This window comes from Pempheris klunzingeri, chromosome 17 (genome assembly GCF_042242105.1).
Source record: "Pempheris klunzingeri isolate RE-2024b chromosome 17, fPemKlu1.hap1, whole genome shotgun sequence".
NCBI classification, from domain to species: domain Eukaryota; kingdom Metazoa; phylum Chordata; class Actinopteri; order Acropomatiformes; family Pempheridae; genus Pempheris; species Pempheris klunzingeri.
Window position 1 is genome coordinate 9,499,815 of NC_092028.1, and position 26,216 is coordinate 9,526,030.

The 26,216-nt window shown below is 43.5% G+C and overlaps 1 protein-coding gene across 3 annotated transcripts in view; it reads left to right on the top strand.

The window, feature by feature from the left end:
• The first annotated feature begins 3,048 nt into the window (after positions 1-3,048).
• Positions 3,049-26,216, top strand: part of pkn1b (protein kinase N1b) — a 33,508-nt gene continuing 10,340 nt past the window's right edge. Inside the window, exons 1-6 of one of the 3 annotated variants that reach the window (XM_070847549.1) lie at positions 3,049-3,133; positions 21,195-21,495; positions 22,470-22,615; positions 22,719-22,839; positions 24,129-24,274; positions 25,987-26,200. In XM_070847549.1, coding sequence (XP_070703650.1) covers positions 3,107-3,133; positions 21,195-21,495; positions 22,470-22,615; positions 22,719-22,839; positions 24,129-24,274; positions 25,987-26,200 — 955 coding nt within the window. In that variant the 5' untranslated portion in view covers positions 3,049-3,106. Of the gene's footprint in view, positions 3,134-17,322; positions 17,394-18,440; positions 18,762-21,194; positions 21,496-22,469; positions 22,616-22,718; positions 22,840-24,128; positions 24,275-25,986; positions 26,201-26,216 lie in introns of those variants that run through there. The other 2 variants (XM_070847547.1, XM_070847546.1) reach the window with 2 other exon arrangements.

Consider the following 26,216-nt stretch of genomic DNA (forward strand, 5'->3'; position numbering starts at 1 on the left):
GTGGTGTTGTTGTGCCAGTGGCCAAATCAATGTGGAAAAATCTGAAATAAAATCGCTTTAAATCTGTCGTCCACGTTCGTGTTGCGGTGCTTATGTGGGACACTTAATGCTCACGATACATGGGTTAGTAAGAGAGGGAGAGAAGAAATGAAAGAGCCCCTGAGAGTAAATCATATTCATGTAGCACTTAAGAGAAAAAGAGACAGGAACAAGGGAAAAGTGGTGACCGAGTGGTTGTCAGGACTACAGGCATTCAGACAGACAATAATACTGAAAAGATTAAATTATCTAGACAGAACAACAGGTGTACTTCTTTCCCCACAGGACCCGACATAAAGAAAGGAAACACTAGTGAAGGTTTCCCCCTGTTGGTCGTTTGAGGGTTTTGTAGGAAGCGTTAGAACACAACATGAACACAGAAACTAGAAACTGTCCTCCTGGAGTGATTTGTCTCAAACGTCGGCATCTCAGATCATGTTCTGTGCTGCCTGAGAGGCTTTTACTTTCTTATATCTCCTCACAGTACAGTACAGACTTTAATTATGGTAATCAGCTCCTCAGACTGGAAATGAGGTACTCGTACTTTACAGTACTTGAGTATTTCCACTTTATTCTGCTCTTTACTGTCTAGTTGGTTCGATTTAAAGCGAGACTTCCTGAATAACCACCACTGTACCACAAGTGACGATTCAAAACCCCTTAGTGTGTTAAGGTGAGCGAGATCGTGTTTTGTCCTTCTTTTAAAAGTTACAGTCACACTTTAAATAACTGTTTGAGGCCCAAATGAGCAAATATTTCACACAAGTCCAAAGATTGTGTGTTTTTCCGGTTCCTCCAATGAATCATCACACGACCCCTCAGTTTTATCTTGCGACCCTTTGGAGCGGCCTGACCCCCAGGTTGGGAACCGATGACTAATCCACCTAACTGGTATGTAAAGTAGTTAACAACAGCTACAACAGTATAATGCTGACTAGGAATTGATAAATTAGTGACAACCTAACAATGTCACAGAAACTAATGACTGACAGAGAGAGCAGGTGTCAGTTATGACTATCAAACATCATGGTCCACTTGTCCAAGATGGTAGAAGACAGATTTGACAGCATCTGGTTTTATCTGCCTTACGGGGTCAGAGGTCACCGCTTATGCTTCAGGGCGTTGCTTCCTTTCGTCTGTGAGAGAATCCAGCGATACAGTGGTCATATTGTTGCTGCGGCTGATTTACGCACGGCAAATTCCTTTAGAGGCAATAAGGCTTTCATTCATCCATCTACTGTAGTAACGTGCAGCAGGCTGCTTGGGTTTCCTCTCTGCGCCGACAGCAGATGAGAGCCATCTGACACGGCAGAGGGGAACAAATGTGACAGTTTGACATGCAAACGTTATGACGATGGTGGAGTGAAGATGAAGATTTCTCTGCCATTAGAGACAACACTTCACATTATGAAAACTTGCATGGCTCTTTTTTAGCACAGGGGCCTCCAAATGAGTTAATCTGATCATGCTTATTATATCTAAAACCCTAGAATGCTTGGAGCTTAAGGTCTGGGACTACAAAGCATGCATGTCTTGTACAACACACACCGAGATGCTGCTCAGTGCTCAGTACACTGTAGCAGTGAAGCTAACACATTTGCCAGTGTGCTGCTCCGTCATGTTCACATGTGATCAACAGGTCTCAGGTGGAAGCAGGAGGGCGCTCGGCTGCCGCAGAGATCTGCGTCCGCGCACACTGCGTCAAGCTGGATACAAGAAGGCACAATAACAGCACAGGAACAGGTGTGTCGGTGTCAAAATAAAAGCGCACGAATGCCTCCTGCTAAATAAAAGAATGGGCTGGTTGTAAGGGCGCAAAATGAGGGGAATTTCCTTTAAAAACTTCTTGGAGAGGTAGAACACGCTTTCAGACAGAACAAAGGTGTTGACAGTGCGTCTATAAAGCGCTTTTATCCAAAGACCTTTACAGATTAGACACACAAGGACTCTTCCACATGCGGACAGCCGCACCTGTGGCGGTAGCTAGCCGATTTAACTCTCCGTTAAGTAAAACATGTTTAACATTATTATGTGATATATTATAATATATAATGTCTTGAGCAGGAGGCCCCAAACTGTCCTGCTGTTAGGCTAGCGGCTCCAAAGCTCTTGTCTAAATACCGTGAGTTTGTTTTTGTCGGTAAAAACGACTTTTATGTTTGTTGTACGTTAAAGTTGACTTTCAGCTTCCACAGCAAATGTTTCTGTGAAATGTGGGTAAATTGTTATAAGTATGCTAACGCTAGTTTGGCTTTAGTTTAGCTAGTATTCTCCGCGAAGAAGCTTTCTATCAAACAAGCTGCTTTTTCTAATGTACTTAAAAAATAAATAAATAAATAAATTAATTAATACCCTATTAATGTCAGCACTGACGCAGGTAACTGACATGAACAGAGACTATCTTTTATAGTCTACGCATGAATGCGAGTTTTATTTTGAAAGCTGTAACCGGAAGTCACATTGTATTTCTTCTCTAACTGCCTTAACATTATTTCCTTCCTCCCCAGCATCACTCGCCGGCTCTCAGCTCTCCGTAGAGACGGACAGGAGTGCATCGCCGAGGGGAAGATGGCCTCAGTTTGCTGTCACCAGCGGGGCAGAGTGCGGAGGTGAATCCAGGGTGGGTGGGGAGGGGGGTCTCGGGTTTCCTCGCAGTGTTTTCCTCCCCGAGGATGAGAAGAAAACCTGGAGCCGCGGTCGCCCCCAGACTAGTTCAGGACAGGCTGCACTGCGTGATGCAGATCAGAGTCCAAGAGTTGACATCCTGCTGCCAGGAGGTGATGGTCTCCTCCTCCTCCTCCTCCTCCTCCTCCCTGCTCCGCTCACCTGCTCCTCACACATCACCATGTTAACATCTCATTCAGGCGTTTTTCATCAAACTGCGTCTCCGTCGGAGCTGCTGAGTGTTTTTGTTTTTTAAAAATTCTCTTCCAAAGCTGGACTGTTTGTGTTTGACCGCTGGAGGGCTTCACCTTGACCGTCTGCAATGATCTGACGGCTGCAAAGTGAGGCAAACATTAATAGAAGTCACCTGGCGTCGCCATCTAATTGGCTGTCTGCGCGGCACATGATGGCGAATAACAACGAGCTACAAGTGAGTTTCCCAACTTGTCTGATGTTCTTCTCTCTCTCTCTCGCACATGTGGAGATCTTTTTTAACTGACTCTTGTGATGGAAATCCAACTCTGTCCTGATGTCTGATCAAGGATCGTTTCCTCTGAAAGGCTGTTCCAGATATCCATTAGGTCGGGGGCATTTACATAAGAGGGGGAAAATAAGAATAGTTGATATTGAAGCTGCAGAGACCAAGATAGCCTGACTTTTACATTGCACAAGGGGTCAAGTTTCAAAAGTGTTAGATCCTACGCTTCCCATGATGCAACTTGGGAGAACTTTAAGTAGACCTTCCACACACAACATCTTTGTACCATAGATGTGTTAAATTGTAGCTTTCAGTGCCAAATTCACCGATGACTTAGTCTGTTTTCCTTGCATAATTATTTTCAGAGAATTGTGAACAATATCCATCAGAACTTTGATGCCTTCAAATGTCCAAAACAGAAACAGTCAGAAAAGAACAGCAGCAAATTCTCACATTTGGAGTTTTTGATTTAAAAACCGACTTTAAAGCGAATTCTGTACCAAAAAAAGCTGCAGATGTATTTGCTGTTGATTGACTGATATTCTCAGCTCTACCACTAATGAGGAGTAACTCAATCCCAGAGTGTAAAGTTGGGAGAGTGCCCCTTCAGTAACCTCCCATTGGGGATTAATAGAGCAGAGCAAGTCTGCTGTTCAGCACACATGTGAAATTAAAACAGGATTCAAGGGAACCAACGCACCAAACCCTCCATCTTCTTCACATCAGGGGGATGAGCACAAGCCTAGAGCCACGCTAAACATTAGATCAGACAAAGTGAAAAGTAAAAGTACCTTGCTCTCAAAATAAGTAAAAGTATCATGAGCGAAGTGTACCCAAAGTATAAAAGGTAAAAGCACATAATCTGGTAAAAAAAAAACAAAAAAAAAAAACGTACGCAGTCCAGCGCATGCAATATCATTTAATATAGTCATACTGTTATATTAGTATATATCACATTATTAGGTTCTTATTACTGATGCTTCAGTGTCTGAGCAGCATTTCACTGTTGCCCCTGCTTGTGATGGAGCGAGTCTTAAATACTTAATAGTTTAGTCCACCAGTTCTCAGGCCTCAGAGTGAGGGGGCCTGAGATGATTCATGGGGTAGGAAAGAAGTTTGCGTTCCTTTTTAGGACTGTAATCTCAAGAGTCACAAAACAAAGAGGTTGTTTAATCTTTAATAATAAAGATTATCATGTTTTAATAGAAGCCAGTGTTTCTGCTGGTGACATTTTTCCTTGGCAGCCCATCACAGCAAGAAAAAAAAAAAGCCACAAAAGAAAATAACATTCCACGATCAATCATCTTATCCAATGCCCTGGTGACTCACCAACAAAGCCCAATTGCTGTCGTCTGTCTCCCGTTTTACACTAATTTAAGAAAATGAATTGAAGATATTTAGCACAGAAAAGAAAAGCAGCAGGTAAACGTAGCAGACTCTACACTGTGTATCGGTATGTACACATATTTATTAGGTATGTGCACAGCATCAAGTGATGGAATGATTTAGCCTAAATGAAAGTGAGTGCATAGAGATCAGTGACGCTACTTTAATTGACTTTTTAACCTGAGCTGTAGCTGGTAACTAACTTTTCACGCATTTCTCTTATGTTGCAGCGAACACAATGCACAGCCTTTCAGAAACGATCATGCTGCAACCCGAGCTTATGACTAAAGTAATGTGACTACCGCTAATGGCATACACTGGGAGAGCCTCACTTCCTACAACAAACCCGTCGGACTAAGTCGCATGCACAGGTACACAGGTGCAGTGAGGCTATGGGTGCACTGATCTATTTAAAAAAAAAAAAAAAAATTATTTGCGGAAAACAACTGTTAGCTCATACAGTTATGAAATGTTTGTTTGCCGTGATGCACAGAGAGGGAACATGGATCGAACATAGAGATTGAAGAACACAGGGAGGGACAGAAGACAGGAAGAAGAGTCCTGAATTGGGGCAAATGTTACTTGCCATTACTGAACACGCTATTGAAAAGCTAAAATACCACGAACGACAGCAGGAAGTTAAGACTGTGTGACACAGTGGTGGCATTAAATACAGGAAGTGGGAGAAAACTGTATTGAATTGGAAAGTGAAGGGCAGAATAATACTACAGAAAAAGAGGAGGACTGCTGCTGTGACTGCCCCCACCCCCCAAATCATCACCACAGATGCAGATTAGATTTTTCCCAAATCAAACGCAATGATTTCCCATTTGTGACACAGTAGTTGCTCTCAGGTGGAGTCGGGGGTGAGTCATGGAAGGCGCTGCGGTGTCAGAGCCTCAGGTCTAATTTAGAGGAGTTGGGTTTCAGTCGCCCTGGAGTCGGTGTAGTCCAGGACTCAGTGGAGGGAAACGTTAAAAATTAAAGGCTGAGTGCTGGTTAAGCTCGTCTCGTACCTGGAGCCAGCTCATCACTTATGGTCAGCAACCTCTGTCAGGTTAAACTGCTGCAGATGGACAGTGCAGTTTACTTAGTTTTACTTTAAATACTTTGAATATTTTGAATTTAGTGCAGGTCTACACAGCTGGAACGACATGCTGATGGATGTATGACAGCATGTTTATACAACCATAAAGCACTAATATTTCCTATGTTCTATCCAACATGTTAATCTGTGTTGATTTGTTTTCGCACGTCATTCCGGCAGCCAGCAAGTGCAAAGATGTAAAAATAGATAAACAGATGAAACACAAGGAACTGTCAAGTATTTCCCATTTCCCCAGAAATCGGCTTTGTCCTTTTACACAATCGTCTTGACATTCAGACGCTGCTGAAATCATTTGTTGAGCACAAACTGGATTCTTCCTTGTCACTGAGTGGTTTCCCTGAACAGGAGAAGTGCCTGCAGTGTTTCGTGAAAAGCTGCAGTGCTTCTGTGTGCTTCGGGGTCGGCGGTAATGGCTAATATGGGCCATAGTGCACCATTATGGGCACTTTTACATTATTGTTACAGCAGATAAATTCTTGAAAGGCCTTTTGTTAATAGGGGCAGTGCATATAAAGGGGTACTTCAGTGATTTAGCCGTAAGTAAACTGGACATCCTGTTGAACTGATGGATTGCAACTGCAATGCCTAATTGTTGTACTGTCTGTATGGTCACTATTATATTGAGCATCACTAGTACTACAGTGAGTCATATTCAGCACAATTAACTGTGGATTTCTCCTGCCCAAATGTTTTTATGGCCTTATGACTGACTCTATAACACCTTGATGATTGCCTGAGCGGCAATTGAGCAGTTTCTGCCTTGTGTGATTAATTCAGCCTCCTTCTGTGACAATGACGAGGGTTCAGTCATCGTTACTGCAGGCCAGCAGGCGGGCAGTGAGCGGAGGCTGATTGAGATCAAGGGGGGCCACACTGGCAATACTGAACCTGTCAGAGTGGACCGAGGCACAGCGGTGCGGTGATTGAGCTCGCTTGATCACTCGCTCCCCTTTTGTTTCTCCTCAATACCTCATCAAGGCTGTACGGTAGCCGACTGCTGGGCTCACAGAGGAAAACAACTGAAATGACTTTCTTCGCTCTGTTCCTCCCTCCCCCTCCCTCTGTTAATAACATATCATCCATATATGCACGGAGGGAGGCCATCAGAGTTAAGTATAGCTTAACTATTAGTGCTTTTCTACCCCCTCTATCTTGTTCGCCACTCCTGCATTAATGTTAGCCCTCCTTCGCCCTCCGATGGCTTTTCAGGAAGGTAAATCAAGTCTTCTGCTGAGGATGTGAGCTCTGCGCTGAGCTGATAACATAGCACACCCTTTGAGGGAGCTATACACTCTGCGGCCGCCCTCATGAATTCTTTAATACTGCTGGTTTCCTGTAGTTATTATCTGTAAGAGTTCCTCAAGTCAGAGGAGCTGCTGCCTCTTCGCTCACTGGTGAGGAGCAAAGACAACTCTTTCAGCTCCTGATCAAATCACTCTTTTATTGATCATCCGTAAGGGTGGAGGCAACTCGACCCATTTCTTTAATGGCATCCGAAGACTTTTGTGCACACTCGAGTACAGAAGCTCCACTGGCCGAGATCTGATGATCGTCTCACATGTGTCATAAAACACAGTGATGTCTGGCATCACGCTCACAATAATGTGTGTCTCCAGCTGCCACGGCTGTGAATAATAGGCTTAAGAGAGACTGTGTGTGTTCACTGTGTCTCTGACCTCCTAGGAGGGGAGCATTAGTGCCCTCAGTCACCCCCCCCCCACACACACACACACACACATATACAGCCCCCCCAACATCCAGTCCCTCCTGCCTGAATCCAGGATTACACTGTGTCTGCAGAAATCTGTCTCTAACCCAGACACACCAGTAGACGGCCTTAAACTGCTGAACTTCGATCCATTGATGGAACATTGTAATGGCATTCATCAATAAACCCAATGGGTGCGTCAAGCCCTTAGCTCGCTCATTAGGGTGTAGCCAAACAGTCCCAATTAGTGTGTGAGTCGAATGCTGATATCTTAAATGTCAGTGTAGAAAAGGATTCATACTATTACTTCAAGCTAGCATTCATGGCTGCCTGTGTTTCCATGCCAGTCTAATGGTGGCTGCTCCCACTGACCCGTCACCAGGCCCATTTCTATTCAGCTGAGCAGTCTGAACACCGGCTGTTGTTGCTATATGCCAGTCATCCACCAGGCTTTCAGGGGATTGGTTATCATTGATACCAAGCCAAGAGAAGGAAGGAAAAAAAGAAATTCAACGTGGAAACTGGTGAAGGATAGACTAACTGTCAGTTATACTGGTTACTTGTGTCAATTTTGGCTTTTCTAAGCTGGTTGTGTGAGTGTTTGGGGGCTTTAAGGGATTGTGGTATTACAGGATTGAAGAATGTGTTGCTAAGGAGGACAAGTTAGAGAAATGGTGCTAAGCTGTGGGAGCAACATATCGTGAATTCAATCTGGATATTATACTTTTCTCAGCATGACTCGGGGATGGGAAGATCACTAAGGGACCGAACCATTTAGGAGGAAGGGGTTACCCTGGGAACTGAGCACTAATTATTTGCAGAAGCAGTTTTGTAATGCCAGTGGGCACTGAGGCTCAGAGGTGCTTGCGAAATACGTTCACGCTGCGTTGTTTGGCCAGGGTTCGTCACTGAAGGAACACTCAGGTTAAAAGGGACAAACAAGAAGAGATTATATTGAGAAGAATAAGTAAAGCTGATCGATGCTGACTGAGTCAACTAGGATGTTTGCAATTATGTGCCTTTTAACTGAAAATATGATCATATTTTGATACTGATGTTTTCAAACCCCAGACTTAAATCTGGGCTAGATAATGAACTATTATACTTTTTTTTTTTTTTTTAAACTGTAAAAACTATTTCACCACAAAGTCCATTCTGGAGCTTTTAATCATATCACATAATCTGATGCATTCAGAATGATGTGAGGGGAAAAAAAAAAAGCAATGGTTTGCGGACAGGTATGAGAAAGGAGTCGATAGGACAGATGCATGTAAAGAATAAACAGTAAGAACTTATTGTACGATACCGACTGACATACCAAGCTCTTTAACTGACAGTTAGCCAGAGGGGAGTTATTGGCAAAGTACAATGAATTGTGAATAATGCAAGGAGAGCTATAGTGACTAAACAGCTGTGTCAGCAAGCTTCAGATTAATTTTGCTGTGATACTTTATGTGTGTCAGTATGCTTTAACTCAAGAAAGCAGCTAGACGGAGATCACAGCACTTGGCAGCTGGATACCAAACTTTTAGATATTATGTAGCAAAAGCACATGGTAAAAACGATGGAGTCGACACATGCTGTTTGAGTAGAAAGCAGAGTGAACGAGAGGAACCTGTGCTGTGTGACCTGATTGTGGTTACACCTGAGGCATATAAGATGAGTTATCCCGCCACCGTGCTGGGGTCATGTGATAGCCTGTGTGTTGCGCTGCGGGAGTGGTGTTGGGTTTAAGGGGAGCACAGACCTGAGGCTTGATGGGAGCAGTGGCGCGGTCGGCCGTGATGCCGCCCTCAACAGTGGACTGTCTGTTCGGTCAGCCCAGAGGCCATAAAAGTGAGACAGACAGGGAAGAAAACCGGCTATTATTGCCTGCTGGAGAGGGAGAGACAGAGGGTAGCCCAACAACAAGCCTACCCTTCAAAATGTAACCCAAACTGGAGCCATTGTTGTTATTAAAGTCGCTGAGGCTGAATTGCTGGAACAGTGGGCCAGATGCCATTGTGAGTTTGGCTTTTTTACCCACAGTCAACAATGCTCAGGAGATTATGAGAGTTGAAACTGGAGGAGTATAAATGGGTTTTAGTGAATAGGATGCAGCGTCTGCAGGGGGAAGTCCAGAGAAGAGATTTGTGGCTGATAGTTTTGGTGCTTGACCAAGTGACTGACTGCATAGTGTGTCATCTCTGCAGCTGCTGCACTGTGATTTGTCATGGGCCAGTGTAGAGGTGTTATGTACACTGTCGTGATCCTTTTCTTTCACGTGATTTCTAATTTTGGGCTCATGGAAAGAAATGTAGCTTGTTGTATCAACTTCTTTCTTAAGGCTTCTGTATTTTTCTTAATGACAACAAACCCCATGAAAAGGCCAAAACTAACAATGAACTGATAGACAGTATTGACTGTCTAGCCAAAGCCTTGCGTAGCTTATTTCTCCGTTTAAGTCGATCCCCAATATATACTGTCTTGCTGCAAATATTCTTTTGTGCATGAAATGTATATGAATGGCTGAGAATAGTCCCCAACAAATGCATTATTTACACCTGTAACATTTGTCATTAAATATAGTGCCCAACTGTTTAAGGAAATGATTAGACTATATATTTGGGACCTGGGTGAAGTGATTTCTGTCTTCAAGCGTAAGGCTAAGAGCCACAGAAAGGGTTGGAAAGACACAAAGGATTCAGACTGAATGCTGAGACACCTATCGCTAAAATTCCACCTGGCACAGCTGCGTTGTGTTCAGGCTGTGGTCCGGTTATGTTCCATCCATCACAGCTTCACACCCCACCGGGAGTGTTTCAGAAGTGGGTTGATAGTTTGCAATAGTGATTCAACAGGCTACGTAGTGAAATGGTTGCTTTTTCTGGCTGTTTTAATTGTGTTGTATTGGTTTTATTGTGCTGTAGCCTTCAGACAAAGTGGTTTCCGCTTCCAAGATGAATTACTTGTCAAAACTCCTCCACATCTGTCCTGGTGCCACCGGTTATGAAGTAATATTGATGTAGTCATGATCAGGAGTCTGCATTTGGGTGCTTTTTTTTTTTGAAAATTGACAGGATTCTCAACGCTGTTCCGGCGTCTGACTTCCTATGGTGCCCATCTGCTCTGTGCAGCTTTACGTGCCCATGCAGTGGCTACAGTCAAAAATAGACTAGAGCAGAGCGGAGAGCTGTTTCTGGGATGCTTCTGAAACACACCGCGCTACTTCTGGTGGAATCGCGTGCATCAGCTATAAAGAGGATGCGTTCAGTCCTGCTGGCCACATTGCAGCTAGAGCGCAACGCAACTGTACGCTATGGAATCAAGCCATAAGGTTGTTGGTTTGGTTTTAAACTGGATTTGTTGACAGTACGATATATACAGAAAATAAATGATAAGCTGAACAAAATAAAAACTCCAGGGAATGTGCAGATGAACCAGGTCTGTTTGTGAACATAAAGCGCTTTGCCTTTACTACCGCGGCCTCTTGTTTTCATTAGCTATTTTACTTTAATTCAGATACCACAGATCTGTAAACATGTGTGCTGCTTGTGTGTTTCTCCTCCTCTCGCCCAGTGTTTATGAGTGCCATGCTATCGTAATCAACGGCATCAGTAAAGAGGGATAATCATCTGCATTATAGAATGGACCTCTTATCCCCCTCAGCCCTTCTGCCATAATCATTTTTAATCTGCTTTCCATGTCCATTATCATCATGCCTGCTCAACCACTCCATTACATAGCGGGGCTCTTTCCGCTCCCTGTGTCCCATCCTGACCGCTGTAGGTGACTTGAGAGCATATTGCAAGTAGGATATAGCATCTGCCATAAAGCATGTCAGTTGGCCTGTTATGTGCCAGATTCAGGAGTAAGACATAGATAGGCGCATGGGGGGGGGGGGGGGGGTTTAATAACCACAGATTTAAAGCATGTGTTTGGTTGTCTGGTAAAATCTCCCATGGACATCCGTGCATGATTTATGCAACATCTGAGTTTGGATTTGTCCCAAGGAGTGGGGGATATGTTAATGGATCAAAGCAGTAGCAGTTGTATCTCATTCATGTTTTGGACTGTCGGATTCCTGTGAGATTTCAGGGCTGCAGGATGCTAAATTATGTTACATCATGATTGAACACAACACTGGCAAATCTCTGTTTAGTGCATTGTGGTGCTGCACTTTTCCTCTGACTACTGTGTAGGAAAATGACCCCCCCCCCCCCCATACCTGTTGTTCTGCTAGCATCATGTGCGTGTTTGTGTGTGTCTATAGAGTAAAAAAGTAAGAAAGTCAAGCAGGGATATGGCTCTCGGCCAGATGCTGCCTCTAACATCTCTGTTAATATGTGCCCCGAGACGGCTGGACAGCTGCAGAAAATCCCCACACCAGACTGAGTGTCAGCCTCTGCAGCTCTATCCAGCACTCAACAGACACGGCCCCCGTCACACAGCGCTGTGCAAGCCCCCAGGCTTAAGCCGGTAACAACCAAATATGAAAACATTTAACGACTTTTTAGTATCACAGTCCTCTCCCTTCAGCTCTGTCTTTATACAGTTCAGACAATGAGTGTTACGTTCTGATTACGTTCAGTTTTCAGTCACGAATACTCAAATGGCTACATTATTACCCAAATATCGTGTGATATTTTTTTATTATCCATTGTGACCTTCCTTATTTTCACGGTTCACCTTTATCTTGCACTTTAAATCAAATCTATTTATAAATCTCCCTCTCCAACACCCATCTCCTGGTTAAGGTAGCTGTGACTGTAAAGCCATGAAATGCCTCATTAGGTCTCTGCTGAGCAACACTCTTATCCATGTTGACTGTTGTAGGTCAACAACTTTGTTTTCAGGCTTTTTTATATGCAGGTGGTGCTCACTGGAGCATTCGGAGAAAAGTGGGCTATGTCTGTTAGATTTAAGTCCAATGACCTTTTTACCTCTGAGCCGGTCAGTGCCTGCTCCTGACTGCTGGTTCTTTTTCTTTTTTCAGAGTGAATACACGAGCTCCAGTGCCTGCTTTTGGTGTTTTGCTCAGTCTGCAACATTGTCTTTTGAATTGTTTCCGTCTCCTTCACCTGTCTGTCTTTTCTAAAGCTGCTGTTACATGTATGACAGAAGCAGATTAAGTATGTGGACTATAGAGCTTTTCTTGCTAGGGGTTAATGCTGCCTTATTCCTCAGAGGCCTGAACAGAGCCGGTGTTTGTTGCTACGTTTACAATGGACAAAGCAGGGGACACAAACACATAAGCGTTTGCTGAAGTCTCTTGAGAAGATCGACCCTTCCACAAAGATGCCATTCATGCAGATCTGCGCCTCCCCAGCTGTGGGGTGGACACTGCTGCAGTACACACACTCGCACACAGACAGATGTGCACTGACACACACAGACTTTCTCACCTATCCTTCTGCACAGTGTTTCTCCTGTTTAGCCAGACTGGGAGAATCCTCTCCCCTCATGCACGTGATGTCTTCATCAAGCTTTGGTGGTGCAGCAGATATACATACAGCCATGCTGCACTGTAAAACAGCAAAAGGAGATTTGGCAACAGAATTACCCCTGGAATATGAGGGATTTTAGGGATTAACAGGCAACACACACTCAGTCCAAGGTACACTCTGTAACCCGTTAACTCATTCATAGAGGGCCAGAGTTGAAATCGTAATATGCAACCAAGATATCAGCCGTGAAGGTGGCTTTGGTAATTTAATGATTCTGTCTAATTTGTGTTCTTGTGGTCTTAAAGAGGAACTGTAGTGATCTTCTAAATCAATGCTGCAGGCAATTCCACAATCTTAATCCCTGTATCCTACACCTCCCACCAGGGGTGGGCAATAACATACATAATTTCATAACCATACCACACTTAATCGCATTTGGAACTTCCATACAAACAAAAACATCTCACATCAGGCACTATGAGCGAAAGGTAACGTTTCGTATATGACAGCTATTTTGCTTGCGTTGTATGTTTGTGTATGTTTATTTGTCAAACTGAAAAGGTTGTCAGTCAGCGTCTGAACCAAGGACAGACCTCACCGTGGACCCGTGGCGGCGGATGCTGGTACTCTCGCCACCATCGTGGACTCGTCCTCCAGCAGTAGTCTGGTCGTGCACATCCATGTCCTTTTGGGGGAGTGACTTTGGAAGGATATTTTTGGTTGGATACATTCAAAATCTAGGTATTCGCACTAGACAAACAGACCCTGCCTTCAAGGTGCCAAATGAGAACAATGATTTAAGGTTTTATGGTTAACAGATGTACATAAATACCAGCTTGGCCTCAGTCCCTGGGATAATGATCATAATGGTAATAACTTAAAAGCAAGGATTACAATGAATTTAGAACAAGAAGAAGAAGAAGAAAAAAAAAGACAAAAGCAGGAGAGAGAAGGCTGGAGAGGAGATTGAAGACTTTAGAGCAAATATAAATATACAAATAAAAATAAGAGCAATAATAAAGATAATGATAAATGAATAGATAATTAAATATGAGGTTAGGCACTGAGTAAAAAGCTATAAAAGGACATGAAAAAGACAACATCATGTAAAAGCGAGTCCGTACAAAATGGGTTTTAAGAAGTGCTTTAAAAGAGGTCACTGACTCTGCGAGCCTTATTCTCCTCCAGCAGGGCCCCCCCGCCTGAGGATCAAAATCAAAATCAATTCTAAATCGAACAGGGAGCCTGTGGAGAGAAGCCAGGACTGGGCTGTTTAAAACCAGTAAGAAGCCTAGCTGGTCTGGGATGCCTCCTCCACCTGTTCACAGTTTCACTCTCCTCCTCCATGTCTGCCCAGATGCATTACCTTGCCAGGCAGCTGGATTGCCTGCAATGCCCAAATACTTGATTTGCAACTTGATTTCATTAGACCTTCAATTCCTGGAAGATTGCTAGGCATCACAGCAGACTCTGTTCTACAGTTATAATCTCCATTAAATAGAATTATTGTGGTATTTGTTCTAATATCTCTTTTTGTCAGTCAGTGTTTCTAAGGAGTGTTGTGACGAACATAATACTTAACTCTGCTTCACTACAGCCAAACTGGCCCACTTACGAGTCAGCTTGGTCTACTCACTGAGTGTAACAGTGTCCTGAGGTTAACTCTGCAGTCTGTTGTACGCAGACTTCCCTCTGACATGCTGTGTTGACATAAAGAGAAGCAATATTTCCTCCTGTTGGTACTCTCATCGTCCAGCAGCTGACTTTGCCTTACTGTGCTGTTTTATTCATTACCAACCAGTTACAGTACATTAGTCCAGTGTGTGTGTGTGTGGTTGCTGTACTTTATGAGTGTTAATGTGTCTTTGTACTCGAGCTTTTCCTCCGTCAGAGTGCATCATTTATATTATTCATTTGATATCCATCGCCTTCTTTTTTTTTTTAGCTGTGCAGTGGCATGAAGACGTGCGTCCGCGTGTCTTTTGACAGATTAATTCGACTTCGTTGTTCAGCCCCCACCTCCCCTCTCCACCTCACCCTCCAAACAACCCCCACCGCCCCACCCTCCCACCCACCGCCTCTTAACCCAAATCACATCCACTGCCTGCTGAATGAGGCTGTGTGCAGACACCAGGATGTGAGGAGAATTTAAAGTTGCACTTCTCCCAAACTCTCTGTCTGTCTCACTCTCTTTCACATGCAGTGTTTCAGTGTGCCACACACACACACACACACACACACACACACCATTAAAGTGATGAATGACACTATTAAGAGAAAACTTAACTGACCCCTTAACTGTACCTTTTCGGTTTTCTTTTCTCCCTCTATTAAGCAATCAGGTTGGAGCCCAAAAGTCACGTTTACCTTTTCTCTGCCTTTGTCCCCACAGCTTCCAGCAACCTTTAACACTTGCAGTATCTTCAAGGCCACACATTTAAAAAAAGGCCCACCTACACTAAAATTCACATCATGACCTTGTGTTAAGCTCTTTAATCCACATCTTCCTAATAATAAACATATTTTCATCACCAGTACCTTCCTGGAAATCCCAATCCCTCATTTCCCCTACATAAACATCTCTCCATGCAATAGCTGGCTTAGAGGAACATTTATTAAATTATTATTATTTTTGGCAGCACACCATAATGACAATTTAGCTGAAAGTCCACTCCCAAGCCCCATCATTGTTATTATTGCGTGTGAACTGCAGGTGATGGTGAGTGAGTGAATGAATGAGTAATAAAATGACAGAGTAAAGGCTGGCAACTGCAGAATTCCCCCACTGCCTCTACCCCAACAAAATAGACTCGGTCTCTATTTATAGACGCACACGAGCCAAGATGAGCTGACAGGCCATTAAAACTTAATCAAAGAGATGGCTCTCTGTCACCCACCGGCAGCACCAGCAGAAGTCTGCTAAGCAAAATGTGTGACAATGCGTGATGGATAAAGATGAGAAAATAGGAAAGGGAGAGCAACATGATGGAGGTTAAAGGTGGAAAAAGAGGAAAGTCTCCAAGCATAAAAATCTAGACAACATGACGGTCAGAAAACTGGTTTGACACAAGACTGCCAGATGACTTTTCATTGTTTTTAGCATGACTGAATGTGCCAATAATACAGATCATTCATGTCCTTTGCAATCAATTTAGGGCTGCAGCAACAATTATTTCCATTGTCCATTAATCTGTCGATTATTTTCTTGATTAAGAGTTTGGCCTATAAAATGTCAGGAAAGAGTGAAAAGTGCCTGTCACAGTTTCCTAAAGTCAGAGGTGACTTCTCTGCTTTTGTCTTACAAACGGTCTTAAACCCAGAGATATGTGCTATGATTGCTTTGCTTTAATTTAATGTAATTTAGTTTAATTTAGTTAGTATTTTGCATTTTAGTTGACTAACAGTTTCTGTTCTAAATCACACGTGTCTCTGGTCTTTGTAAAATATAAACTAATGGTTTGCAAAGTGCATGTTTCTGCAACCTGGTCTGCTTTAGGGACGGACCAAGATTTCACATTTTACAGTTCATTTCCTTTTTCATGGTAGGCATTTAAATGACTGTGATCAATATTTTACAGCCAGATTCTGCAATCTGGTTCACTGTCACTGCTGTCATTAGGGTTATTTTTTACCGTAGCGACAGCTATTTTAACCACACGCATGTACACTGCCTTCCTAGCACTGAAGACACAATTAGCAGCTGAACACAGTGGACCATTTAGCAGCTAAAGAGCACAGGACTCACCTCAGAGAGTTAATATTGAACTTACATTGACCAGGTGACCAGAAAGTCCAAAAATGTGGCTCTGTGTCTGCTCAATGAGTAAACGTTTACCTGTTTGCTAGCAAGTTCAGCAGCAGATAATTACATAATTAATACAGATTATTAATTATCATTATTACTTATTGTATTATTATGTGGCTGCCAATTATCATAGTAAAGCATCTAACGTTACGGCTCGCAATATTTCCAGGTAAACAACAGTCAGACAGTGAGCGCAAAGAATAGAAAAAGTTGAAAGAAATGGAGAGGGTGCCGCTGAGGGTTTTAAACCATACTGCTTTAGCCAACCCTGCCCAAAATATGAATCCTTCCTGAAATAATCCCAATCAAAAAAAGAATAAACTCAAATACCACATTATTGGAACAAGGTGATACAGGATGTCGATACTGTCAGACAGTGCGGAAGCTACTTGAGGGTAAATAACAGGAGAAAAGAGAATATTAATTACAGTTAATATTCACAGTTAATTACACAGTACATGTTCCAGGTGAACAGGGTGAGGCTGTAACTTTAAGGGGTGTAAATATAAACTGATCTTAGTTCCTGATATTGTGGTCAGTACAGTTTAGGTAACTGCATCTATTTCACAGACACAATGAGCGAGACAGTTTGGCAGTGCAGGCATCACAGCGGCTCGTGTATCCGACTGAAGTCTTAAGTTTTCGTTAGTAACGGTGGAGTTAGTAATGACAGCTCAACCATATTTGTGAAGGTGAGACAGTATGGATGTATGGGGGCGGCTATCTGTGCAGCCACCAGTCCACTTCACAGAGGAAGCACCGAGAGCAACAGCTGCTCGGTAAGGAAATATTTATAGATATAGATCTGGGACGTACGTATGTATGTATTTTATCAAAATGATGCAAAGCAAGAGCAACTCCCTGTTTTGCACATTCTGGCTTAACTTCATGTTATTTCACTTCCTATTTCCCTATTGCAGTGAGGGAGAATAACAAGAACTAGATGTGGTTTGGTGCCTCTTTGAATATCACGGGGTGGATGGATGGGTGCGTGTGCATCTTTTTTCCTCTGTGAATGCCTTTTGTGTAAGCGTGTGGTACAATATGTAGAGATGGGGAGCCAGAGGGCCATCTGCCGCACAGTGAGAGCTCAGAGGGTCAGCGACCTTGCACTGCTGAGCATCTGAGTCAGAAAAACCAGTGACCCTATCTCTTGCTGACGGGGAGGTGGACAGCAGTCAGACGGCGATGGGACCATCACGTAGCTGTCAGAAACAGGCCGGGCGTCTGCGATCAGTAGCCGGTGTGTGATCTCTGCTCGTTCACGCCTCGGACGTGGCGACTCAGCATGTCGTCCCGCTTTTCCTGTGAATTTATATGGCGTGCGAGCTTCCAAAACGTCAGCTCAGCTTTCAGTTGACTTTCATACAGCAGGCGATTGTCCATCTCTTCCTCTATGTGTGCAGTTCATCTCCATATGTGATGTCATATCAAAACGACATATGATGAAAGCCCCTTTTGTTTATAGGGTTAGGGTTAGGGTTTATCCAGTGCTTCATAGTAGGAATGTTATGTCCTTTGACATTTTCTTAATTTTCCTGAATGTAAATGATAGAAATAGTAGTGTACATGTTTGCAGACATGGACGGTATTGTACCTTCATGTACTCACACACGCGCACACAGAAAGATACACTGGTTCTGATAGTCCATTTAACATGACCACAATGTGTCACAACAGCCTGTCTTTCAGCTTTGGCGACCCAGTAGCAGGAAGCTGAGTGGCTGTGAGCTCTCTCACTTACAAAACCACCCAAATGTGTGTGTGTGTGTGTGTGTGTGTACAAAGTGCATGACGCCTCAGTCTCTATCTGGCAAAGAGCAGAACAGGAAGCAGTGAGGTGGGGCTCGGTCTGCGCTGTTCTCTCTTCCTCTCTGTCGTTCTCTCGCTCCGATTTTAGACTGGCTTTTGATTCCTGGCGGGAAGGACATCCTGGATTTTGAGGAGGCAGGAATAGCACATGGTGTTGCCTGATTGGCGCTGCCGTCAGCGCTGAGTGTGTGTGTGTGTGTGTGGCAGGGGTCTGGAGGGAGGGGGCCAGGAGCGAAGCCAGAGGGAGGCCAAACATGGCCAGTGAGGACGTACTGGAGGACCTGATAGGGGATCAACCGGTTGACTCCCCAGTACAGAGTGACACAGACTCTTCGGTAGGCAACTGTGGCCAGAGCGGGCCTCAACATGGCCGCCGTTTTTCTTTCCTTCCATTACTATGGCTGCTCTCTTTTCTGTCAGCTTCCTTGTTCATTTCCTGCAAAAACATCTTATGTCTGACAGCAAATCACTTGTGAGTTTTCATTCCTCTCTGCTGCTGTGATTTCGCCCCGCTGTGTGAGCAGTCTTACACCTCGCTCCAGAGGTTCTTTGTTGTAAAACACCAGGGATTACATTGTATTGTGTTGAACAAGAGTGCGTCACAGCACAAACTCTCCCTTCCTGCTGTTCATGGTGTGTTAGTGCCTCTGCTTTCTCTTGTGCCTTGAATTGCTGTGGCCCTGAGAGTCTCTCAGGCCTGCCATATTAAATAGAATATACACAGTAGATGTACATATGTGCATGACCAAAATGAAAACAGTTTTGCAATGTTAATCTTTCCTTTGTCCCACAACCGATTTGTGAGACATTCTCAGTTACTTTCAGGGTTGTGCAATGACATAAGATTGCATTAAAGCAGCAGTTAAAATCCCTACAAGTGCTTGGCCAGTGCCATGCAGTTTGGTTGGCTGCTCGGGCCGTGTCTGACTGTTGTGCTGCATTGTATTGCACATGGATTATGGCTTTAATGAGAGCAGAGCTGTAGCCTCAGCCTGCATGTGGCTGAATGCACACGCAGACCTAAGAAGTTGTAATCAGATCTGCTAAGCTGGACGGCTGGACGCATGGTGCAGTGAAAGGCCCCGAATACCTCATCGTCACACTCTGGCAGAGGGAAGGGGACAGTCCTCACCGCCCGTGTATGTGTGTGTGAGTTCTGCTGAGCTCCGTCCCGACGTTGAAAAATATTTTTATATCATCACAAGGTCTGAATTTGGGGATTTTTTTTTATGTGTTTTCATTTAATAGTCGTGTTTAATATGGATGAAAATTGGATTTTAAAGTCTAATTTGTATTTGTAAAATATGAAAACTGACACTGCAATGATATATATTTGTATCGTATGTTATACTTGTGGAAACTTTAGGCCTCTAAGTGGGTGTTTGTCATGGTAACAGCTCACAGAGGGCAAGTATTGCTGCCAACCTCTGTGGTGTGCTACCGACTGCAGCATGTCACAAGACTGTAAAAGCTATGAATGCTGATGCAAGGTGTTTTTTTTTTTCACCACTTTTTCAACAAGCCCACACGGCATTGGTTATGTATTGGTTTTTTAAGACGTCTGTTCCTTTGCAGCATTCTCAACATCTGGGACGACCCATCGTGCTGTTAACCAAGTGTGCTGAAGCTGGAACAGATTCCTTCTTCATGTTGCTTTTTATTCACGTTATATCAGCACCTGTAGAAGTCATAGGCAGCTGTCACACACTCACTGGTGCGGTTATCCCACACTCTACAAAGGAGAAGGTCTAGCTTGCATGAGCTGTCTCTGTCTTAAGGGTCTAGTTGTGGTGACTGCAAATGACCAGATGGTCAAAAATCACACCAGCTGGTAGTGCCCCAACCGTATCCCTGTGTTGGTTAGTTCAAATCACAACATGGACTAAAGTGTGGAATCGCAAAATAGGTTAAAGAGTGCTGAAATCACAGGCGGGGCAGTAAAAACACCGACTAACGGCGTTGGCTCTGCAGCTAGTTAACTGTTGGAACTGAAGTGATATTATGAACTATTTTTCCGCTCACCCACACAGACATCGATCGCACTGATATAAAAAAAAAAACTACCGATTTTGTCAGTCAAAACCAAAAATTTAAAATTTTCTTATTTTAGGCACACAAGTCAAAACAAATACTGAATAATCATTATAGTTCCATAATCAGTAGCATATTTGTGTGATCTCTGGTTTTCTCCTCACTTGTTAAGTTCTGAGCTGTTGTTTACTTTAAACTACACGTGATCATATTGTGATAGAAATCATGTTTTGTGGTTCAAAATGCTGCATGCACAATTTTATATAACTGTCTTTACACATTCATTTAAAAAATATTTTTACATGCACTATATGTGTGTATGTTTACTTGTGACCCATTCACAGCAGACAAGATTCTGATTGATTCTATTAATGCTGTTCTAATCTGCTGTAATCTGGTTAGTGTCGATCACCAGAAGAGCTGGACACTCGGCTCTTCCAGTGCTGCTTCTGTTTTGATTCTGCCTCACGGTCTCAGCTTGGCAGGTTTTATATGTTGAGGATTCACTGTGAGTTGCTTTCATCCCACAGTGCTTCACTTCATCAGATCTGCGCAGAGCAACTGTTAGCAGCTTTGTCTGTCGCAACCTCGGCTCAGCTGTTCTCAGCTGGAGAGTCACCTTTTGAATTGGTTTCTCTTTCAGCTCAAATTGAATAATGCCCCATGACGCAGTAGGCTTTCTTTTTTCATATTTGTACCATTTTCTGAACACATCACAACACCGTTTCCTACTTCAGAGTGATCCAGGCGGACTGTCGGTGCTCCAGCAGCTGGGTCTGGACCAAAACTCGGACTTCTCGGACTCCAGCGTGCAGCAGCGCCTGGATGAACACCGCGAGCGGATCCGCAGAGAGATCCGCAAGGAGCTGAAGATCAAGGAGGGTGCGGAGAATCTGCGCAGGGCCACCACTGACAAGAGGAATGCCCAGCAGGTGGACTCGCAGCTCCGCAGCTCCAAGCGCAAGCTGGAGTCCCTCCATGCTCAGCTGCAGGAGCTGGACGCACACATTGTTGTCAAAGGCCCTGACGACAACAAAGGTACCATACCCACCATGGAGAAGTGGTTTAAACGCTTATGTTCCACTGTTGGATTTGCTAAATGTCCTTTTTGAAACGGTTCATTATAGCACCATTGTGATAACTTACTTCCAGTATGTGAAATAATCTATTCTTAGGTAAGTCCAAAAGGCCATTCTAACTTATTAACTTATTACTACACATCACTTTTCACATAAGTGATGATATGAGGTTTATTTGATTTCCTGTAGAAGAAGTCTCTCACAATGACAATGCTAACATGCTGATCTTTAGCAGGTATAATGTTTACCATGTTCACCACCTTAGTTTAGCATGTTAGCATGCTAACAAGAACAGCTGAGGCTGATGGGAATGTCATTAGTTTTGCGGGCATTTGGTGAAAAAACCAAAGCGTTGGTCAAAGTGAAATTTTGATCTGTCGTTACAGTTCTTCCTTTGTGGTACATGAACGTTTGTATCAAATTTTATGGCAATCCATCCAGTAGTTTTGGAGACATGGCGCAAAAAAACTGCCGCTAGAGAAAAAGTCTTGGGATCAGATGGATTCATCCTCTGGGGAGCATGAATGTCTGCAAAAGTTTATTGTAGTTAATATTGTTGAGATGGACCAATGGACTGACATTGCTATCTGCAGAGCCACACCACTAGTGAAGCTAAAAATATCATGTCTCACATTATCCTCTCTGTTTCCCATTTTCATATTTAATTTGTCGCTTGTTAACTGTACCTACTTACCACTTGAGAATCTGACACAACAAAAAGAGTTGAAATGTTCATTGCTCAAATGGTTTTCATATCACACGGCATAAACTGAAACAAGTGGTTTCCTCAGAGGCAGGAAATCACTTTAAAAACCTGTTGAATTATTTTGCACACTTAAACTTTAAGTGCTACCAGAGGACAACAATTGTGTTTTTAACAAATGCACCAACAGTAACCCAAACTCTTACCATCCAACCGCTCCCCTTGCCCAGATGCCCCTAAGTCTCCGGGGTCTGTCAACCGGACGTCGGCCAACCAGCACCGCATCGCAGCTTTGGAGCGGCAGCTGAACATTGAGCTGAAGGTCAAACAGGGAGCAGAGAACATGATTCCAATCTATGCCAATGGAGGTACCAAGGTCAGGCGTCAGCCATAACTCTTATTCACTCCATTTACTTTATTATCCCCTGCAGATTCTGTGACATTTAGTCTGCGCTCCTTGTACTCCCCTCTCTCCACAGGACAAGAAACTTCTCCAGACGGCTCAGCAGATGCTGCAGGACAGCAAGACAAAGATTGACATCATCCGCATGCAGATCCGAAAGGCCATGCAGGCCACGGAGCAGTCTGAGGACAACCAATGTACCTATCATGCTTTTGTTTTTATCCTCACTACCAGCTTTCAAGTCCTCTTTCATCCCACCTGTCACTCTTTCAGCTTACAAACACTGCATATTTTATGATATGCGTGGTAATGGATCAATTCTTGCTTCAGAACTTCACAGTGTACAGTCTCCCAGGCAAACACACACACATATTGTCCATTACAGCCCTCTCACTCGCCCAGGTTAGAACCTTATTGATGTTCCTGCATCCCCTTGATGTTGCCCAACAACTAAAAGCCATGCCTCATTTAGCAGAGGTTAGAGAGGAGGCAGGACAGATGCGGGGAGCCAGGAAGGGAGTCAGACTGAAAGGACTGAGTCAGAGATGACGACAGAGTGAAGTGGAAGGAAGGAAGGAGCCAGAGATGAAAGAGAGAATAAGCAGGGAAGGAAAAACAAAGCTCAGAGTAACAGAAAGAGCAGCCGTGATCTTGGAAAGGCCATCAGGCTGCACAATGAGAGTGTGTTTTCTCTCAATTCTCCTCAATTTTCCCCCATATGCTGTCTCTTCAGCCGCCGCTATAATCAATATTTTTATGTTAACAATGGATCGTGCGTAGTGATGAACCCACAGATGATAATCACAAGACTCTGCAGTTCTTCTGAGCTCCATGGAGCTGTATTGAGTTTGTCAGCTTATTGTTTTGATTTTCCAGCCCACTACTTTACTGTTTAGGTTCGTTCTCTCTGGTCTCAACAATTTTGTTTTCTGCCACAACCGGCAGCTGTTTTGAAGAAAAAACCCTCTTAAAAACCAACTGTATTCTACCAACATCTATTTGGTAGCCAAATATTTTTAGTTAGCGACCAAAACAGAGTTTAAAGTGTTGGGTGTCAGAAACACTCCTGAAAGCTAATGTTTCTCCATAATAGCTTGTTTTTGTTGCTCCCAAGTGGCAAGAAAATATATATTTTAGTAGGTTTAAGAGTAAATATTTGAGCCAATTAAAAATACCCCCAAACAAGATGTGAAAAGATTATAATAAAGAGGTAACCCCCCCCACACACACACACACACAGACAAACGTCAGGATGAATCCCTGACCAAATCAGTGACCAGTCTCCATGTATTCTACCCAATAAATTCTTGCAGTAAAAAGATAATTTATACAAATATTGCACCATGACGTATGTCCACATCTGTTGCCAAACACCTCAGAATTTCCAAATCCGATTTAAAAGTTAATTCCCTTCAACTTACTGTATATCATCAGGTCATGTTGATGTACATCATGTTTTTCATATGGTGTTGCCGCTGTGTCCCAGGTAAGGCGGACCTCTGTGGGGTGGAGCTGCGTGTGGAGGAGCTGTGGCATCACTATCGTGTGGAGCATGCCATGGCCGAGGGAGCCAAGAACATGCTGCGACTACTGGGTGCAGGAAAGGTCCAAGACAAGAAGGCTATGGCTGAGGTGAGAGAGCTGCCGTGATTAGTTCACCCTGCTGCTCCATTGTAGTGCCAGTTATGCTCTGATGAATGCCTGTAAACATTGAGACAATCGATACATAAACTCAAACGTAATACATAATTATATATATATATATATAATTATGTATTAAGTTTATCCGTTCATATACAGCATATTTATACCAATTAGGGCTGTCAATCAAATAAAAGAATTAACAAATTAATTGCAAAATTTGCTGTAATCAATCACAATGAATCGCATCTTTGAACACAGATTCTCTACCGATTTTTAGTAAAAACCCATTAAAAAATAAAACCCATTAGCGCTATCCAAGTTTGAAAAGCATATTTTTTTATAAGCATAGAAATAATAGCAAAAGCCAGACCTGTATGTTATAGTAGAACCGTCCAGTTGAATTTAAAAAAACCATCAAGGCCATTCGGATTAGATATCAACTTCAGGGCAATCATTTCTTATATGCATATGGCATTTAAATGGCAAAGACAGACTGAGACAAACCACTGTGAGATCTGTGGGGTTGCAGTACGATCTACTATCTCTTCTGTAGGCTAAACAGCAATCAGGAGGCCGGGAGAATGAACGGGGCGCCAAGCCCACTTGACAGACATGCGGACATGACAGGTCCGGTTTGATTGACAGGCCACACTCACTTTAGTGCCACAGGCAGAGACATTTGAAAGATGAGGACAGATGAATGAAATAGATGAAGGATGTCATATTGTAGGTTGGTCCCAGAGGATGCACTGGAGATCAGATAGGGAGACTCGGTGTACTAAAAGTTCCGTCTCAGGCGTATTCTCCACCTGAGCTGCTTTCAGGCCCCCCTGTATCACCTAGAATGACATGGGAGAAATATGCACGGGGTTGAATAGGAAGGGATGAGGGAAGTAGGGAAGAGAGGATAAAGGGGATGTAGGTATGGATGAGCAGAGTGCTGGAATGTAGAATGAGATAGTGAGGCATTTGGGCCTAAAGCCGGGGTTTCAGTGCAATCTCAGCCTGGTCCAGAGGAGGTTATGTTCAGTTTCGGCTTAAATGGGCTGTAAAAAGTGTTGCCCTCTTTTCTCTGATGTTCTTCTGTGTCAGTGTTATAGATTCTGAGCTGAGGAAATACAATCTAAGCAAACTTATTGAGCCGTCTGTCGGTAATGCCCCCAAACGAAGCCGTGCAGTTAGTCACTGAAACCTATAGGCTTTATTCAGTTGGTGATGCAGAGAATCAGAGAACACACGCATTAACAAATGTTACACAGCAGATCATCCATAAAGTTGGAACTCATTTTTGTTGCCTCAGTATATATGATTTATTGTTTGAAAATTATATTTGTCTCCCAATAACCCAGCCTGGGCTGCTATGGTTAAAGTGTGTATCTGAGAGAGAGAGAGAGTGGAATATGTTGCTTGGCAATAAATGAAAGGCTAAACATTTCATGATACTCTCTCATCTCTTACTTTTATATAAAGTTCTTATAAATAAATAATGCTACACAACAAATAAATTACACATAATCACATAATTGGTGATCAGTCCCAAAATCCTGATCAGAGCACCCTTATTTTGCATGTGCATTTACATACCACACATTATACCATCTCATATTCTCAGTTTGTGTTGCATATTACCACATTTTAAATGTGAGCTTTTATTTCTAATATTGCTGCAGCAAACTAAACAAATGTAATGGTGTTTGCAGGCTCAGTGCGGTCTGAGTGAGTCGTCCCAGCGTCTGGACCTGCTCAGGTGCTCCCTGGAGCAGAGGCTGGTGGAGCTCCCTGAGGATCATCCCAAGGCCTGCCTCATCAAGGAGGAGCTCGTGCTGGCCACCTCCTCAGCTTTCAGCTCGCGCCACAGCACCCCTTATGTCCACAACCAATACAGCACCCTGAGCAAACCATCACCACTCACAGGTAGACAGGGACAGAG